This window comes from Equus asinus, chromosome 23, assembly GCF_041296235.1.
Source record: "Equus asinus isolate D_3611 breed Donkey chromosome 23, EquAss-T2T_v2, whole genome shotgun sequence".
NCBI classification, from domain to species: domain Eukaryota; kingdom Metazoa; phylum Chordata; class Mammalia; order Perissodactyla; family Equidae; genus Equus; species Equus asinus.
Genome location: NC_091812.1, coordinates 39507262 through 39527383, shown reverse-complemented (window position 1 = coordinate 39527383; position 20122 = coordinate 39507262). Strand labels below are relative to the sequence as shown.

At 40.4% G+C, this 20122-nt stretch overlaps 1 protein-coding gene and 1 long non-coding RNA gene across 5 annotated transcripts in view; one reads left to right on the top strand and one right to left on the bottom strand.

Moving 5' to 3' along the window:
* The window catches only part of LOC106843628 (uncharacterized), a 37278-nt gene extending 35960 nt beyond the window's left edge, over positions 1–1318 (top strand). The window contains exon 4 of the long non-coding RNA XR_011497592.1: positions 1014–1318. This is a non-coding gene — a long non-coding RNA (uncharacterized lncRNA). The remainder of the gene's footprint in view (positions 1–1013) is intronic.
* Positions 1319–4764: 3446 nt separating this feature from the next.
* PDCD1LG2 (programmed cell death 1 ligand 2) overlaps positions 4765–20122 on the bottom strand; it is a 62170-nt gene continuing 46812 nt past the window's right edge. For 2 of the 4 annotated variants that reach the window (XR_011497591.1, XR_011497590.1), the window contains exons 7-8: positions 7244–7401; positions 4765–5565 (exon numbers count right to left, since the gene is read on the bottom strand). Coding sequence is in view for 2 of the 4 variants with exons in the window: in XM_070496067.1 (XP_070352168.1) it covers positions 5560–5565 (6 nt within the window). In the remaining 2 variants the exon portion in view is untranslated. The remainder of the gene's footprint in view (positions 5566–7243; positions 7402–20122) is intronic. The other 2 variants (XM_070496067.1, XM_014860735.3) reach the window with 1 other exon arrangement.

The window sequence follows — 20122 nt, the reverse complement described above, 5'->3', positions numbered from 1 at the left end:
TTTTCGCTGAGGAAGACTGGCCCTGAGCTAACATCCATGCCCAACTTCCTCTACTTTATATGTGAGACGCCTACCACAGCATGGCGTGCCAAGCTGTTCCATGTCCACACCCGGGATCCAAAGCAGTGAACCCCGGGCCACCAAGATGTGGAATGTGCACACTTAACCATTGTGCCACCAGGCCGGCCCTCAGAGGGCTTCTAAGGCTGCCTAAAAGTAACTCTTATTCCTTCTACTTACAAGACAGACATGTCTAAAAAATCAGATCCAAATCAAGCATTCACAGACTGGCCAAGTCTCAAATGTGAAAGTTCAGGCAGTAATTTGGAAAGGATAGGACTCTGAGACTAGGAACGGGAACATTCAAGTGGGCTTGGATGAAGCTGAGAATCTTGAACACCCCAAGTTCCCTGAGCTTCCCTTGATAGTGGAAGAAGTCTCCCATTTCCTATTTGATGATACTAGCCTTCCTTTGCTTGGCAACCTGTAATAACCACATAGGAGGCAATTGCCTTGCACGGGGATCCCTATTATTTTTAAGCTCCACTGCTCCTAACACTCATGGCCTTCAGGCTTTTGTCTAGAGTCAGATCCGAGCATATTCATGGGGAGAAGGGCAGAGTCTGGCTCAGGAAGAAAAGGCTTATACTTCGAAAGAATCACAAGATTTTATTAAATTGATATTAGAAGAAACCTAGCTAATATATATGGGGATGGATTCTAAAGGTATTAGACCAAGGAGAACAGAATGTAACATTGGGTTGGGGCCAAATTTAGGTAGCCCTGATATAATACAATTTCCATAGATTTTTGGACTTAAGTCTATGGTAGACTGTTATAGGAATACCCCCCAGGTAATCACACCACTTTGTATATCACGCCCTCATGTAATCCTCTTCCACATCGATTTTTGGCATGGCCATCTGACTTGCTTTGGCAAATGTGATGCAATGGAAACCTGAAAAGCGCTCGTACATTGGGGCTTACCCTCTCTTTTGCTGTTTTTGGACCAGTTGCCGTGTTGGAGAAGCATGGACTAACCTGCTGGAGGAAACTTGACCCAAGCAACAGCCAGCACTGATTCCAAGACACATGAATGAGGCCATCAAGGACCAGCATCCTCTGGCAATCTGTTGACTGACTGCAAACGCATGAGTGAGACCAGCTCACCATGGGAAGCAGAAATGAATCGCCCCAGCTGAGCCCAGCCCAAATTGTTAACTTACAAAATCAAGAAAACATAAATGATAAACATAAGCCATTAAGTTTTGTTATACAGCAAAAGCTAGCTGAAACAAATATATTAACTTCAATAGCTGAGAGTTTCTCTATTTGCTTAGTTGGTTGACTGAAACCTGTGCTCAACAGTAGGCTACATTCAATGATGTTGAGCTGATAGAATTTCTCCACAATAATGTACAGGAAGGATTCTAAAGGCTTAGGGAGGTAAGAATAATGGAGTAATTTATCACATGTAACCTGTGCATCTTGAAAGGATCCAAGAAATATTCCCTTCACTAGAGCATTGAGAAATGCATTAGTGAGGGAGCCCCAGCAACCCTGAATACCCCCAGGTGGCTGTTTTCTGTAGGCCAAGGATGAGGGTGGGAAATGCAGCCACTGAGATGGGCTTCTTGATTCAATCAGGATGACGAGATCCCAGAGTGGCAATAGAATTTTTTACTCATAGGAATCTTTGGTGGTTGGCCCTAAGAATTAAATAGATGGCCAGCCTACTAAAGCATTGCTTGATTTATATAATAGAGATCTGACTTGAGTTCCCACAACTGAGAATCACAGCTTCTTCCCCAATTCCTAGACCTTACCAGTTCATTGATCTGAAGCTCCTGGTTGAAGAGAAAAACTGGACCCCTTGAGAAAGAACCCTGTAACAATGCCACAACTACTTTCTGTAGATCTTCCTCCATGCTATCCCAAAAGGGACTTGAAATCATTTACTAAGATGTCTGTGTATGGAGGAAATGGAAATACCCAGATTTTTCAGGGATTCCTAAACATTGCTTTGAAATGACACTAATCCTTAGGAACCCCAAATAGCCCTGTGGTCCACTAGTGAAAATAGGTGCTTATAGTGGTCAGGTGATAAAAAGAATTTGGGCCAATTCCATCTCATCATGGATCTGTGACCCACACAGCCATTAAAAATTATACTTAGGAAGATTAGTCAACAACATGGGTGTAAGCTTATAATCTTATGACAAATTTGAAAAAAGGATAGAAAATTACATGTTATAACTCTAGCTGAAGTTATAGATGTGTCTGGACAAAGAACAAATGCTAACAGCAAAAATGAAAATACTTGTGTTGGACGATGAGGTCATAGGTGATTTTTGTTTCATCTTTCTCAATTCCTCAAACTCTCCCAAATGCTATTTTTTGCTTCCTTTGTAAAAGGTACTTTTTTTTTTTAAAGACTTAGAACTTATCCAACTCTTTTGTTTTAAGGATTGCAATTATATACTTTTTATTCAATCATGTTAAGGTCATAAAAAGTAAGAATGTTAAGTGTAGCCTTCTCTTCAGTATTACAGTGAGTCTCAGAGACAATCACGCATGGGGCACCTATCACATACAAGAGGCTGCAGGACTGACAAAATCCTACTCTCTCCCTGCCCTCCACAAGTTTACAGTCTAAGGGGAAGATGTGACATGTGCTCAAATCCTCATGATTCAAAACTGAGAAAGATAACTGCTTCAGAGAGGGACAGAGAAAGCATTGCTCTGCCCAAAGTAAAGAGAGCTCATATTTAATTGGAGAAAATCAGAGAATATTCATGAGCAGAGCTGGCATCTGAGGATGAATAGGATTTTCCGGGGAGAATTGAGGTCCCAGAAAGGACGTGTCCCAGAAAGGAGGTGTTCTGGGTGGAGGTGACAGTATAAAGCGTACTTGAGGACTGGTGAGCCCTTTGACTTTGCTGAAGAATGTACGGGAGAGTCTAGGGGACACGAAACCCATGCTGATAGACCTCGGCTGGGAATTCCTTGGAGCATAGCTCGCTGCTCCTTTAGCAGTAGGATTTAGGAGAAATATCCTGCAGACAGATTAGCTTGATAGTGTCTGGGCACTGACTATTTGGCAAGGGCTAGTGGCTAGTACATAGGGGGATTACCGATGATACTTGATATTTATCAGGTATTTACCATGTACCTGATGCACTAAGTGCCTGATAAAGGAAGGTACTAAATACCTTTCTTACATTATTCAATTTTTAGATAAGGAAACTGATGCTTAGAGAGATCAACTAACATATCCAAAGTTGTGTAACTCATATATAATTGAGTTGGGGTTGGAATCTCCGACATCAGAGCCTGCACTCCCCCACCCTCCCACAGTGCCTCTTTGGAAAGAGTAAAAGTGAAATTAATCCTCGAGCAGCAAAAGAGACCACAGGGCACATGTAACTGGTAAAGTCCCCCCTTAAAGTCACATCCCGTGGGAAATCAGGGCACGTTACAGGGTAGAATGAATATGGTTTCATCACCCTAACTTCATCCCTTCCAAGCTAAAGAGGCAGTGTTAACCAAATTTCTTAACTTCTATTCTTCAGTTTCCTTATCTTTAAACTGGAGACATAAATAGTGCCTTTTTTCAGAGGGTTTTGAGAGAATTCATTCCAACAATATGTATAAAATGCTAAACAATATGGGGCATATAGTAAGTACTTGATAAATGTTAGATGTTAGGATGGTATGCTGTAGTATAGAACATTTCTTACATTAGGACACACTGCTTTAGGGTCTTCTTCCCTGAAGAAGCCTAAATTTCAGGATACTGGGGCTTGGGAGCCCTGTCCCTATTTGGTTTTCTAGAAAATAGCCCAAATCTAGGACCAAAGGTAGTATTTTGACAGAAGCCATTATGCCACCAGGTTCCTAATAGAGTCAAACACCACCACCCAGTATGCCAGTCACACATCTTGGGGGAGGTGGGGCCCCACATAGGTGGGCTTGCTTCTTTGGGGAGGAGGCCTTGTCTGCCTGCCCTGATCTCCACAGCATTCGAAGGTGCTATTCCTCCAGCAGGGACCCCAGACCAACACATGGGACCTGGGAAACCGCCCTGGGACCCCACTCTTCTGAAGAGGGCATCAAATTGTGCCTCAAAGTCTTTCAAACTTGTGGGAGTCAACTGTCTTGATGGCATATTAAACTTACTGACCTGGATGGGCCTTGAGGAAACCACTTAGCCAAAAGTAGAACATCTGGAAGACTTTGAAGAATAAACTATTAAGTTTTATTCTTCAGAGGCATTCTTTGATTTGTATAGACCGAGAATTGAGAAACTGGGATGTCATATAATTTGTCTGTTACTCATTTTCACACCCCTTCATTCCCAACCCCAAATTCTTTTTAGTTTGAGCACCAGTTAAAGAGTTTGCTTTAGGCCCACTAAGCTAAGACTCTGTTGTACTTGGTAATGTACACATTTGGATAGTTTATGGGTCAACTCATGTCCTGAGATTCGTGGCCCCAGCACAAAGACCAAATTTAACGTGATTAACCTGTTGTTGCTGAGTCCAGTTACCCTCCACTTTGACGCACATGTAATGGGATCCCACAGGATTTCTGTAATACCAACCATCAAAGACCTCGACTACAGAGTATCACTGTATCACAGACGTGGAAACTGAGTCACTGAAAAGTTAAGTTTAAAGTCATATAGAGAACCAGGAAAGGAGCCCTAGTTTGGGACTTTGACCATTATGACTACTTATCTGAAATCTTTGCAGGCACAGCATTAAGAATGCCAAAATTTTTTTAATGTATATCATTGATTTCTGAAATTAAAAAAACAGAATTTTTTGAAGGAAAGATGTAGTTTAAAAAAACACCATTCAACACGGTGCTATTACAGTTTACAATAAATGCTTCGTGATTTGGACCTCACAACAATACTCAACGGCTTTTCTCCACACCTTGTAGTTGGCCCCTCTGTGTCCTTAAATGCTTTCTGTTAATTAGAACTCCTCAGATGCTTTCAAGATTCCAGTAAACCATAATACATGTCAATTATGGCTTGACTTTGCATCAAGCCCTATCTGTGAGCTCATAGTCTCAATAGGCTTTTCCAGTATCCAGAGGGAACTATGGATAATTATTAGCCTATTGTCAATCTGTCCATTTCTGTAACTGGAAATTTACACTCATCTCTGCTTCTGGAAATCATTTTGGAACCTTAAAGGGAAATAATTCCCTTTGTTTTCAGTCTGGCAGCAAGAAGGAGCCTCAGGACACTCACAGGGGCCTAGGACCCAGTGTGGTCATTTCTAAAGTGCAATAGTGCTTGCTTCAGCCACAGGCTGCAGACATGAGGGGTCGGATCTGTAAAGGGGCGGGCTGCCTGACTTCCTTTGAGCACACCATGGCCAGGTGCTGCCTAGTCTTGCTGCAGTCTCCAGATTAAAGTGCTGGGTCATCCAAAGGCATTTGAAAAGTACAAACAAGAAGCTCTGCAGGCCAAAGTATTCTTGTTCAGAGTCCAGAGGCTTCTTGAGGATATTCCATCAGGTCACCCCAGCTCCTGAGACCGCAGGTTCAAATCTGGGAAGAAAAGTCCACAAATAGGAAAATCACTCTTCTGATTAGAGGATACATAACTTCTCAAAATAAGATTGGAGTGAGAAACTACTTCAGAAAAAAAGCTCATCTATCTGGAGGCAGCATGGTTCAAAACCTTTCTTTTTACCCTCTCTACCATTGCTCTAGTCCGTCTTCAGCCTCTCTCTCCAGACCTATCGCAGGAGCCTTTTCTCCTCCATCCTCTGGGCTGCTGACAGTTCAGTAATCCTGGACCACAGTTCCTAGGGCTCTCTCTTCAAAACCTTTTATAGTTCGCCTTTGTGGCAGATATTTCTATTTATTCCTGCAGATGCATTCTCCACCCTGTTCTGCCCTGTTCATGACCCAGGGGAATAACATTGTGGACTGCATCATTGGGCTCTCTTCCCTCTGGCTTCCATTCCCTTCTTACCCTCCACTTGGGGGAGAGAGGCGATTGCAGCGGGTAGGAGAGTGAGGTTGGGGTAACTATTCCTCAGCAACATCCCAGACAGGTTGCAGCTTGACTTTATCCCTCTGTTAAATGTCACATCTCCTTGTGGGCTCCCTTTCCTATTGCTGTTTTCACCAGAGTTCTGGTAACCGTTCCCTTCCCTTTCCCCTTCAGGCCTAGGCGTGAGAGCACTGTCCCAGTGTTTGCTAGTCCCAGGGTGCTGGTTTCCCTTAACCCTGCTCATATCTTTGAAAATAGTGAAAACTTGTAAACTTGCCTCATCACCCCTTCTGAGTATGCGCTCTGTTTCCTGCTGGGACCTGATTGAGGCACCCATGCCTAGTGAGTAAAATCTAATCTCCTTGACTTGGAATTCATGGCTTGTGATGGGGCCCCCAACTGTCTTTCCCCTTATCTCATACCTGACTCTTTCCAAACTAGAATCTCCTGCCTTTTCCTACAGATGCCCCACCTCTTCCTGCCTCTCTGCCTTTCCTCTCTATCTAGAATAGTCTGTTATTTCTGTTTCTGTCTGGTTCAATGTCACATCCTCCATGAAACCTTTCCTTTTCCCTGATTATCCCCAGCCTAAAGTGATATTTTTTTCCCCATCTCTGAGCTTTCATGTGCTATTTATACGACTTATAAAGCCATAGAAAACTATAGAAAATACACAGACTTCTCACATCATTAAAAATTCATAAGCCCAGGAGAGTGAGACTGTTACTGACTCTCCCAGAGGCCCTCGACTCCCTCCTGGGACAGCGGTGCTCTGAGCAGAAAGGAAGTTTGGCATGGAATGGGCATTTCTAGGGATTCTGAAGATAGGTAAATAAGGTGGGTTTTGGAATAAAGTGATAATTTGAGAGCTACATGATTTTCCAAATATGTTCCGAGAAGCACAAGATAGCTTAGAAGCCTTTGCAGGGACCTATGGTAGAGTGGTTCATTCCACCACTGTTTTAATCTGTTTCTGTGAGATGATAGAAAAATATACATATTGGTCTCTGCTCCTGCTTCCTGGAATAGAATTCCAAAAACCTTTGTAATTTCCTAAGTGATAAAAGCAATAGGAGGATCTTTTGTTCTGATATTTGGTCTATGACTCTGGTTCCTGTCACAGAGCTCCTAAATCTATTGGAATTTCCTGGCTGATAACAGTGTCTTTTGCTCTAATGAGGTGATTCTTTGTGTGTGTGTGTGTGTGTGTGTGTGAGGAAGCCTTACCTTGAGCTAACATCTGTTATAAATCCTCCTTTTTTTTTCTTGGCTTGAGGAAGATTAGCCCTCAGCTAGCATCTGTGCCAATCTTCCTCTACTTTATATGTGGGATGCCTCCTCAGCATGGCTGATGAGTGGAGTAGGTCTGCACCCGGGATCCAAACCTGTGAACGTGGGACACAGAAGTGGAGCGTGTGGAACTTTAACCACTTGGCCATGGGGCTGGCTCCCTAATGAGGTGATTCTTGATGGGCTTCTGGATGAGGGCTGGTCACTGGAAAGTCTAAGCTACAATTAGAAGCTTGGTATTTTCAGCCCCACTCCCAATTCTCCAGAGAAAAGAGAGGGGTTAAAAATGGAGTTAATGATTGGACATGCCTAGGTGATAAAGCATCCATAAAAATCCCCAAAGTAGGGGTTTGGAAAGCTTTTGGGTTGGTGAACACATGGAAGTGCTGGAAGAGTGGTGCATGGGGAGAGCATGGAAGCTTGAAACCCCTTCCCACATACCTTGCCCTATTCATTTCTTCCATCTGCAAGTTCCTCTGTATCCTTTATCATATCCTTTTATATAATAAACTGGTAAACAGTAAGTAAACCATTTTCCTGAGCTCTGTGAACCACTCTAGCAAATTAATTGAACCTGAGGAGGGGATCATGGGAACCTCAGATTTATAGCCAATTGGTCAGAAGCACAGGTGAAAACCTGGACTTGCCATTGGCATCTGAAGTCGGGGGGTGGGCAGTCTTATGGGAAGACTTTAACTATGGGATCTCATGCTATCTGCAGATAGAGAGTGTCAGAATTGAGTTAAATTGTAGGACAATTTAACACCCTGCTGGTGTTGCAGAGAATTTCTTGGTGGGAAAAACCCTCATGCCTCTGGTGTCAGAAGTATTGTGAGTGTGGTAGTAGTGTGAGAGTAAAGGAGAAACACAGGAGGTGGACTGAAGTTTTTCCTACTCATTATATATAGGTATTTTGTCTAATATTTTCCTTTATAAAAGGGTTATAATGGCAAAAAAGAAAAAAAAAAAGATCAGAAACCACTGGAATAGGAAAGGGGAAAGGAGATCCCTCCATGGTGCCATGCTGATGTTGTGGTCAGTTCTCAGTGGACATTCTTAAGGGGAAGACAAGAGACTCATGCAAACAAAATAAAACAGAAAGACATACAGATGGGATCAATTGCTAGGGGGTATATAGAGAGTTGGCCTCTTTTAATTTTAACCAAATTATGCCAATGAAAACAGTTTTTTCAGTATCTTGTCTCCAATACTTGATGTAAGAATCTTAGCTGACTAGTGTCCTTAATTCATCCTTATAATTCCCACACAGCCTACCTGACACAGAGTCTTGCAGATGGCAGCCACTTAATACATGTTTGAAAGTGAATGAATAAATAGCACTATACTGGAATCACAAGACCTTTTATTTTTCTGTCATTATTTCATTCAAGAAAGTCACTTAAGATCCCTTAGCCCAAGTCTCACCATCTCTAAAATGAGGAAGTCAAGTTACGTGGTCTATAAGCTCTCAGAAACCATGGTTGATGACTAGAATAACTCTTTTTAAAGGAAGCATGATAAATATCTATGGTATCAGAATCCACTCCCAAAGTTATACTGGTTGACAACTTCATTGCCTGCATAAAAGCAAGAAGCCATGGGCCCAAATAGCAGCACAATCAAGTAAGGTTAGCTGGAAGAAGAACTTCCACAAACTGAAAGGACAGTGTGCCAGACACAAGGACTCAGGCAGTTTCAACTCTAGCTCTAGTTCCACCACTAAGTTATAAGATGACCTTGTGCAAGTCACCTCATCTCTTACATCCTTGGAGTATGCATTCATCCCTTCTAGGCTGGCAGAACTGGGAATCTCTGAAAGGCAACTAAGACATTGATATATGTCCTTGAAAGAGGGTATAGCATTTTCCTCCCTAAAGTTGACGAGGACCCAATGAAGGGTCCTATATAATGCATTTGACTGCTGGGATTAGAGAGGTGAGTGGGGCATGGTTAAAATTGCTTCAGAAAGTATCATTATCCATCTAACAAGCACCCCTGGGTACTTACAAGTGGTACATTGGGAAATTTAAAAATGCATTAAAGTACAAAAAAAAAATCAGGAAACATAAAGGAAGAAAACAATACAAGTTTCCACAACATAAAGACAATGATTGTGGCCATTTTAATGATTTTACTTCACTTTTTTTGGGAGAAAGGGAGTGTGGTGGATATATTAAAAACATTTTTAAATAGAGAACTAATGATATGGTAAGTATATTTGGGAGTTTTTGTCATAAATGGATGTTAAATCTTGTCAAATGCTTTCTCTGCATCTATTGAGGTGTTCATGTGATTTTTCTTCTTCATTTTGTTAATGTGGTGTATCATATTGATTGATTTGAGGATGTTGAACCATCCCTGTGTCCCTGAAATAAATCCCACTTGATTGTGGTGTATGATCCTTTTAATGTATTGTTGTACTTGATTTGTTAGCATTTTGTTGAGGATTTTTGCATCTATGTTCATCAGTGATGTTGGCCTGTAATTTTCCTTTTTTGTGTTGTCCTTATCTAGTTTTGGTATCAAGGTAATGTTGGCTTAATTAAATAAGTTAGGAAGTGTCCCATTCTTTTCAATTTTTTGGAAGAGTTTGAGAAGGATAGGTATTAAATCTTCTTTGAATGTTTGTTAGAATTCACCGGAGAAGTTGTCCGGTCCTGGACTTCTATATTTTAAGAGGTTTTTGATTACAGTTTCAATCTCTTTACTTGTTACTGGTCTATTCAGATTCTCTTATTTCTTCTTGATTCAGTTTTTGGAGGTTGTATGATTCTAAGAATTTATCTATTTCTTCTAGGTTATCCAATTTGTTGGCACATAGTTTTTCATAGTATTCGTTTATAGTCCTTTGTGTTTCTGTGATATACATTGTAATTTCTCCCCTTTCATTTCTGATTTTATTTATTTGAGCCTTCTCTCCTTTTTTCTTCATAGGTCTAGCTAAAGGTTTGTCAATTTTGTTTATCTTTTCAAAGAATCAGCTCTTAGTTTCATTGATCCTTTCTATTGTCTTTTTAGTCTATTTTATTTCTTTCCAGTCTGATTTTTATTATTTCCTCCCTTCTACTGACTTTGGGCTTCATTTGTTCTTCTTCTCTAGTTCTTTCAGATGTGGTATTAGAATATTTATTTGAGATTTTTCTTGTTTCTTGAGGTAGGCCTGTATTGCTATATACTTCCCTCTTAGTACTGCTTTTGCTGTATCCCATAAGTTTTGGTATGTTGTGTTTTCATTTTCATTTGTCTCTATGTTTTTTTTTTTAATTTCTCCTTTGATTTCTTCATTGATCCAATAGTTGTTCAGTAGCATGTTGTTCAGTCTCCACATGTTTGTGACTTTTCCAGCTTTCTTCTTGTAGTTGATTTCTAGTTTCATAGCATTGTGGTCAGAAAAGATGCTTGATATGATTTCAATCTTCTTAAATTTATTGAGACTTGTTTTTTTCCCCAACATATGGTCTATATTTGAGAATTTTCCATGTGCACTTGAGAAGAATGTGTAATCCACTGCTTTGGGATGGAATGTTCTCTATATATCTATTAAGTCCATCTTGTCTAGTGTTTCACATAAGGCCACCGTTTCCTTATTGATTTTCTGTCTGGATGATCTATCCATTTATGTAAGTAAGGTGTTAAAGTCTACTACTATTATTGTGTTGCTGTCAATTTTTCCCTTTAGGTCTGTTAATAGTTCCTTTATATACTTTGGTGCTCCTATGTTAGGTGCATATATATTAATAAATGTTATGTCTTCTTGGTAGAATGTCTGTTTTGTAATTATATAATGTCCATTTTTGTCTCTTGTTATCTTTTTTGACTTGAAGTCTAATTCGTCCAATATATGTATGACTACACCCACATTCTTTTAGTTGTCATTTGCTTGGAGTATCATCTTCCATCCCTTTACTCTGAACCTGTTTGTTTTTAGAGCTCAGATGGCTCTCCTGGAGGCAGTATATTGTTGGGTCTTGTTTTTTAATCTATCTAGCCACTGTGTCTTTTGGTGAACTCAATCTATTTACTTTTAGGGTGATTATTGATATCTGAGAGCTTAATACTGCCATTTTGTCTCTTGTTTTCTGGTTGTTCTATATTTCCATTGTTTCTTTTTCCTTATATTTCTGTCTGCCATTTGAGTTTGGTAGTTTTCTGTGATATGTTTCTCTGTTTCCTCTTTTTTATGTTTTGTGACTCTGCTCTGATTTTTTTTTTTTTTTTTTTTTTAAAGATTTTATTTTTTCCTTTTTCTCCCCAAAGCCCCCCGGTAGATAGTTGTGTATTCTTCGTTGTGGGTTCCTCTAGTTGTGGCATGTGGGACGCTGCCTCAGCGTGGTCTGACAAGCAGTGCCATGTCCGCACCCAGGATTCGAACCGACGAAACACTGGGCCGCCTGCAGCGGAGCGCGCGAACTTAACCACTCGGCCACGGGGCCAGCCCCTCTGCTCTGATTTTTTGTTTTGTGGTTACCATGAGGTTTGTATAAAAGATCTCATAGATGAGAGAGTCCCTTTTCTGCTGATAGCGTCTTATCTCCATTAGCCTATGCAGGTTCTGTCCTTTACCTCTTCCCCTTCTATGTTTTTGTTGTCACAAATTATCCCTGTTTGTATTGTGAGTTTGTTATCAAATTGAAGTGGTTATAGTTATTTTTGACGCTTTCTTTCCCTTTAGCCCTTATGTTATAATTAAGTGTTTAATAACTTATTCTGTTATAGGGTTGCAATTTTCTGATTCTGTCTATCTATCACCTTGCTCAAAACTTTGCCTTTTCATTTCAGGTAGGAGGACTCCTTTCAACATTTCTTGTAAGGCTGGTCCAGTGGCATAAACTCCCTCAGCTTTTGTTTGTCTGGGAAAGTCTTTATTTGTCCTTCCTATCTGAAGGATAACTTTGCTTGATAGATTATTCTTGGCTGATAGTTTTTAACTTTTCAGTATTTTGAATATATCATTCCACTCCCTTCTAGCCTCTAGAGTTTCTGCTGAGAAATCCACTGATAGCCTAATGGGGGTTCCTAAAAGTTCTTTTCTTTTCTTTTCTTTGTTCACCCTTAATATTCTTTCTTTGTCATTGACTTTTGACAGTCTTAATATAACGGGCCTTGGAGAAGGTTTTTTTGCATTGAGATAATTAGGCGTTCTATTAGCTTCACATACTTGTATATCCAATTCCTTCCCCAGGTTTGGGAAGTTCTCAGCTATTCTTTCTTTAAATAACCTCTCTGCTCCCTTCTCCCTCTCTTTTCCTTCTGGGATACCTATTGTCCTTATTTTACTTTTCTTAATTGAGTCAGATATTTCTTGTAGAATGTCTCCATTTTTAAAAAAAACTTAATTCTCTCTCTTCTACTTGAATCATTTCTAGAATTCTATCTTCAAGCTTGCTAATTCTCTCTTCCACATGGTCTGCTTAATTTCCAGTGCTTTTACTTTATTTTTCATCTCATTAATTTTGTGTTCCTCAGCTCCAGAATTTCTTCTTCTTCTTCTTTTTTTTCTTTTAGAGTTCCAATCTCTGGTGAAGCACTCCTTCTATTCATTTATTTTATTCCTGAGCTCTTTGACCTTTCTTTTTGAGCTTTGTTGTAACTCACTGAATTTCTTCATGACAGCTGTTTTGAATTCTCTGTCAGTTAGACTGCAACATTCTGTGACTTCAGGTTTGGTTTCTGGAGAGTCGTCATTTTCTTTCTGTGCTACTGTGTTACTGCAGTTCTTCGCGGTACCTGATGAGTTGATCCTCTGCTGGCATATTTGTGGTAGTAAATATCTTTCTTATTCGGTTACTTTGATTCCGAGCTGCTTCTGGTTGTATTTGAGAGCTTGCACTTTCCACCCTCCACTGCCTTTGCCAGAGGCATCATCAATGCCCTCCTTGTGCTGCTTGTGCCTCTGAGGTTGCTGGTGCCTTGCTGTTTACTGATGTGGCTGCAGCTGTGGGTGCCGCTACCAGGGCCACCAGGCTGCAAGCACCTCTGCTGTTTCTGGGGTTGCCTGGGTCTTGTGTTATCCCACTGGGCTCTGCAGGATCTCCATGGGCTTGGAAGCCACTGCCACATGCACCACCTGTGCTGCTGCTCCCAGGTTCTCCGGGGGTTCTGGCAGTGCTGCTGTTGGAGGCTCAAGCTTCATGGGTGTTGCTGCCACTGCCAGGGACCCAGGGTCTTGTATGCAACCCCCACTGCTGGTAGGGCTGGTGTCAAGGGTGCCACCACTGGGGGCTGGGTCATGGGTACTGTTGTGGCACCTGAAGCCTCAGGTTGTGGGCACCACCCACCACTGCTGGGGGAGAAGGAGGGGCTAAGCCATGAGTGCCATTGCTACTCTTGCAGGCTCTGGTCTCCAGCACCAGTGTGCTTTTTGAAACCTCAGGTCATAGGTACTACTGCCACTGTGGAGATATGTGTGTTTTGGAATCAGCCCCAACTGTTGGAATGGCTGGTGTTGGAGGCTTCACACACCGGAGGAGAGGGGCACACTGGGTCACAGGTATCTCACAGTTCCCGGACTCTCCTGTCATAGGTCCACAGTGATTCCCGGAAACTCTGGGCGCATGGGCTATGGATTTCTGGGGCCTCCTTTCTCAGGCATTATCTCAGTTCCTGGGGCCTCTGTTCATAGGCACAGCCACAGATCCTGGAACCTCTCCTCTCAGGAGCTGCTGCTGCTGCTCCCCAAGTTCCACCGCCTCCAGGAGGTCCAGCCCACCCACCTCCAGATGTATAGATGTGTAGATCTCTCAGGTGTTCTAGTGTGCTACACAGAGTCCATTGTTGGTCAATGGATGTCCTACTGGTTGTAACTTAGAGCAGAGAGACAAAGGCAGCAACTCACTCTGCCATGATTGGCAAAGAATTTCATGGTAAGTATATTTGGGACATAGCCACCCACTTCCAAAAAAATTGGCCATGAAAGCCCTGTGAATAGCAGTGGAGTATTGTCTGATATAGCACTGGAAAGTGAGAGGATGGTGCAAAAAGACTGGGCAGGGTTCCATTCTACTCTACACAGGGCTGCTAGAAGTCAGAATCAACTTGACAGCACTAACAACAAAGTACATTTTTATAACTTACCTTTTTTATTATATAGAAAGTATTTTCCCATATTATTAGCCTTCAGAAACAGAGTTTTTAATGGTAACATATGGTTTATTGAGTAGAGGTTCCAGTTTTCCCTGTTGTATCAGTCAGAGTAGACTAGGTTATGTGACAGCAACAAACCACCAAAATCTCAATACAATAAACAAAGCTTTATTCTTTCTCATGTTTCCTGTTCATTGAGGGTCAGCAGGGGGCTCTGTTATTTGTAGTTACTCAGAGACCCAGGCTAATTTAGCAATCACTATCTTGTATGTTGCTGGTTACCACGCCAGAAGGAAAAAGAAAATACGGCAAAACATGTGCTAACTCTTATATCTTCTACCCAGAATTAACACACATCACGTATGCTAACATTTATTTGACCAAAGCAAGTCACATGACCACACCTAACTTCAAATTAATTGCAGAGAAGTGCAATCCTATTATGTATACAAAAGCAAGAGATCCAGGAAATATGTGAAATAACACTAATGACCACCACATCCACCATGGAGGAGGATGGGAATGAGCTATCTTTTTGGTCACATTTAGTTTGATCTGAGTTTATTTACATTATAATATTAAAGTTAAAGCCTTGAAGGCCTATCTGAGGAGATTGAGAAGTCTGGGTTTCCACAAGAATAAGAACAGGTAGCACTTTTCCCAGACTTGCCTAGAAAGTTAGAAGCAGAGCCATGGAGGGAAAACCCAGCCCTGAGCAGCTGTTGCTTGAGCTACTCAGCCCTCCTGGGCACTCCCACAATAATCAGGTCTCGCTTCAGTCTCTGATCAGTGAAGCAAAACCAGCAAGCCCTTCCCTTCTCAAGTGGGAAGGGAGAATGTTTATCTGAATAACATTCTTGTCAGAAGTATGTACAATTGATATGCTCAGGCCAAGTTCCAAGACTCCCTCTCCCAAGGTGATGCTGAGGAAGAACATGATGGCCCAGGATGGCTTCTGGATAGCCTGGAACTCACTGCCCCCACATGGGTGATTTGGAGGTGAGGCAGAGCTGGGGTGGCAGAGAATGGGTGTGGGAAAGTAAAAGCCCTGAGCTGGCTGGGCCTAAACACTTACTAGTGGGGCTCTGTCCTCAGAGTTCAGAGAGCTGAAGTAGGAGTGGAAGGAGGCACTAGATCACTTAGTAATGGAAGAAGTACATCGACTGTGGGTTGAGGGAGAAGGCACAAAGCCAGGGACAACCTCTAGGTCAGGGGTCAGCAAACTTTTTCTGTAAAAGGCCAGATTGTAAAAAATTTAGACTTTATGGGCTATATGGTGTTGCAATTAGTATTCTGCCATCAGAGGTAAGGGAAGGGGCGTGAAATGGGGGGACATTATGGAAACAATGAGCATGGCTATGTGTCAATAAAACTTTTTTACAAAAACAGGAGAGATTTGGCCCCCTGGCCATAGTTTGCCTACCCCTTGTTAGTTGATACATATCAATGGACTATAATGTACTAACTTTGGTTAATTCTCATTTAATAGGTGTCTACGGAAAGTACACTGCACCTACTTTCTAGAAATTTATAACTTAGTCCTCTGGGAACTATGGACCCTACACAATGTAAGCTTCTTACCTAGCATAAGTGTTATGAATAATACGCTTATTTTCTTTTAATAAATATATGGAATACAGGACATTAATGCTTATAACCTGGTCCTGTAAATCCAATTTTACTAAACACAATACCTGTTTTCTCAGAATAAGAAAAAACAATTTGAAAGTAGATGACAAATCAGAAGAAAACATGAAATACATAACAGACAATGGGTTAATATTAACTGTATGTAAAGACATAAATGAAAAGGTGGACAAAAGATTTGCATAACCAATTCACAAAGGAAGACAAAACCTATATGAAAAATGATTTCTCTCTCTTATAACTTTAAAATACAAATTAAAATAATAATGACTTACAATTTTCAATTTTCAAATTAGCAAAATTTAAAAATAATCATAGGGCTGGCCCCGTGGCTCAGTGGTTAAGTTCACGTGCTCCACTTAGGTGGCCCAGGATTTTGCCAGTTCGGATCCTGGGCGTGGACATGGCACTGCTCATCAAGCCATGCTGAGGCAGCGTCCCACATGCCACAATTAGAAGGACCCACAACTAAAAATACACAACTATGTACCAGGGGGCTTTAGGAAGAAAAGGAAAAATAAAATCTATAAAAACAATGGTAATATCAAGTATCAGAACAAGTGTGATAAAGCTAGCTCTTTTGTATATCATTAGTATAAATTGGTATAACTTTTTAGATTGTACCACATTTCAGCAATACATTTTGAGAGTCTTAAAAATGCCTATAGCTTTACCCCAGTAATTCTGTCTTGGATTTTTATCTTATGGTAATAATCAGAGTTGCCCATAAAGATTTATGTACAAGGCTATTAATTGTGATAACGTTTAAGCAGCAAAAAAATAAAATAACTCTATGAGGTACATACTAAATTTCCAACAATAGAGAATTAGTTAGATAAATCCTGGTACATGTATACAGTAAAATATCATAGAGCCATTAGTTATATTTTTAGTATATAGGTAATATTAATGATATAAAATTGAATTTAAAAAAATCAAGCTATACATACTGTAATTTGATTTTGTAAACATTTAAATAGATAAAAATATTAGGAATTAAATAGCAATATTAAATATTAACCATGGTAATTTCTGGGCAATGGATTAGAAATTATTCTTATTTTCTTTATACCTTTTTTCATTTTTATACTCAGAAAAAATTATGTAACAAAAAATATTCTAAAAATTGTTATAAGTTACCCTTTTATAAGCTGGTGAACAACTAAAATTAAAGAAGATTTATCCTTTAGAGTGAACCAAATTTGGTCAAAATCAGTCACCTTTTTTTAAATTTATCACAGAATAAACTAAAAGAAGCACACACAAATGGACAATAAGACAGACAAACAACAAATACCCAATAGTTTTAATATCTCACTTCATTACGCTGACCAGGTAGACATAAAATATATACACATGGAAGCAGCCAGAAAATAATGCTGTGATCATGTGCGTAAGAGTGGTGTAGCCTGTGTGGATGATGCAGAGGGAAAATAAAAAGGGGTGAGCTGGGGGAGAGAGTTCTTGTTTTCTTGGCTCTTCAAACATAGGCCTCAGACCTATCCTCCTTTTATTGCCAACATCACTATCTCCATGTCCTGCTCTCTCTTCTTCCCGGGAGATATTACCCAAAATGTTAAACTAGTTTTCAATAAACAGTTAGTAACTTTATAGGCAAGAACTTAAAAAATATCTACTGAAATCTAACACATTGGTATTTATTTTGACAAAACCATAAAACATTATACTAAGTAAAAATGGGCCATTTTTTTCTTTAATACCCCATTGATATTGACCATTAGTCAATTTCTGCATTTTATGCAGCTCTGAACATGCTTACAAAGATTGGGATAAATTTGAAAATAACTTTGAATGCAACTGAAACATGTAGAATACAAAATAATGTGTCAACATTATATGTGTTAAAATATGTATGTACATGACAAAGATGAATGGAAACACAGATAAACACATAATTTTTTTTAAAAAAAGAGCATCTACTCCACATTTGGCAAATATATGGCCAAGGTCCCCATCCCACACCCAAGGCAGACGTTATTTGTCAATCACTGCACCCCCCACCTTGAAATGGTCTCCCAAACCATCCTCATCTCCCCTCTAGGCATCCCTTCCACCTGATATGAGCCCTGTTTGCCCTTTTGGATTTGATCCAACCTTCTCAATTCACAAATGACTAAACTGAAGCCCCGAGAGGGGGTGGATCTTACCTAAGATTATGTACCTAGCTCAGCTCACAGAAAAACTTGAATCTAAATCTCTTGAATTTTAGTCATAACCTCTTTTTAATAAAAATAAATATTTCAGGCATAAAACAAAGGATAGAGAATAATATAATGAACATCTGTGTACCCACCACCCGGTTTAAGAGTTTAAATTTGGTGTTTATCATTTCCATGCTGTTTTTGTACTTTTACTTCACATGACCATTTCCGTAAACACTACTTAGGGGTTGTTTGCATGTTTTTAAACTCTACAATTGGTAATAGATTTTCTATATCTTTCTACAATCCGTCTTTCCTCTCAAAAGTATCTTGTTCAGATTTATCCATCTCAAAAATACATCTAGTTTTGGTGCTTTCATTTTAATTACTGTATAGTCTTCCTATTCCTCTATTCTTCTACTGATTCATATTTGATGATTTCTAATTTGTTGCTATTACAAGTCATAGTAGCAGGAACATTCCTATGATGTATATCTGATTGGTCCTAACCTCTACATCACACCACATATTCTCAGGTGAGTGTCAGGGAGGTGAGAGAGAGAGTGGAGGAGCATCACTCTCTCATCTCTCTGACTCTCCCTTCTCCCGATTAGAAGGTAGACACGGTGACTATATATTATTGGTGGCAGGGGTGGGGTGGGGGTGGGGGATTAGTCCCATTTCTTTAATTTGACTTTTGATCAAGATAGTTACTTTATTTTGAATTTCAGATACCATTAAAAGAGGGGGTGAGATTTTTCTGTTTATAAGGAGATGTATTGGTTTAAAATGGTTGTGATATCCTGCTAATCCAAAGAAGTCATTTAAAATAGTGCAATATTCGGACCATGTGGCAGGCCTTAGGGTGAGACATTTGGAATGGCAGCAAGCCTTTGAGCGTTTCTCAGTTCCTCAAATAGATGTTTCTGCCTTCATTACTCAGGTCCTAACCTCTTTTCTGATAATATTTTCTCTCTAGGGGGAAGGTTGCAAACTGGTCATTGACACACTCAATTAGCCTATGAGCATATTTTGTTTGGTTTGATATTTGAAATACTTCCAGCCAGCATTTAATAACTAGGACATTTTCTATAAAAATCAGGATTTTCATCTTCTCCTGCACTGTTGGGCTAGTGGTAAGTTGACAGGGAAAATGCTCTCCAATTTGTGGTAGTCCCCACTGCTCCCTATCTGGCTATACTAGGCCCTTTTTACTCATTTCATCAGCTGCCCGGCCCTGGTGGGCATCTGAGTTTACCACCTCTGTTGTCAGGCCTTTCACTATTTCTTCCTTATGCTGAGCAGTTGAAAGAGACGCTTATACAAAAGCTCCGAGCCCCTGAAACTCAGACAAATAGTGGGGCCCCTGCCATGGAAACTCACCTGTAGGCCAAGCAGAACAATTTATAGGAATACAGGATTTTTGTTCCTCAAGAAATGGATGTTTCAATCAGGACTGCCAGTGTTGATCTGAAACTTTCCTGAGTCAAGAAAATCTCGTTGCTCCTTCAGAGAAGCTCAGTGTAACTGGGCTTTGAGTACAGTCCAGGCCCAAGCTGCATCTGTTCCTTGGTTCTGTGCCCAGGAATGAGTACCCAGTGACAGGACATATTTTCATAAATGGCTTTCAGGGAAGTAGTTAATGCTGGGGAGTTGGAGGGTGCAGGGGTCAATTTCATTCCTTTCAGTCATATTTTGTGCTTATGAGCTGTCATGTCTTACGTATAAGCCAGACGCTGACCCTGGTATTGAAGGTTTTCTAAGATTGTTTTTGTAACTGGTGCCTCTGGAATTTGGAGAAAATATTCAGCAGAATTCTAAAATGAGCAGTTCTGACGACTATGAGCAGCTGATACAAAGTTATTCGGAAATTTCTGTGATTTGCCTATCATCATTTCGGTGAACTGATGAACTCATGCGTCAT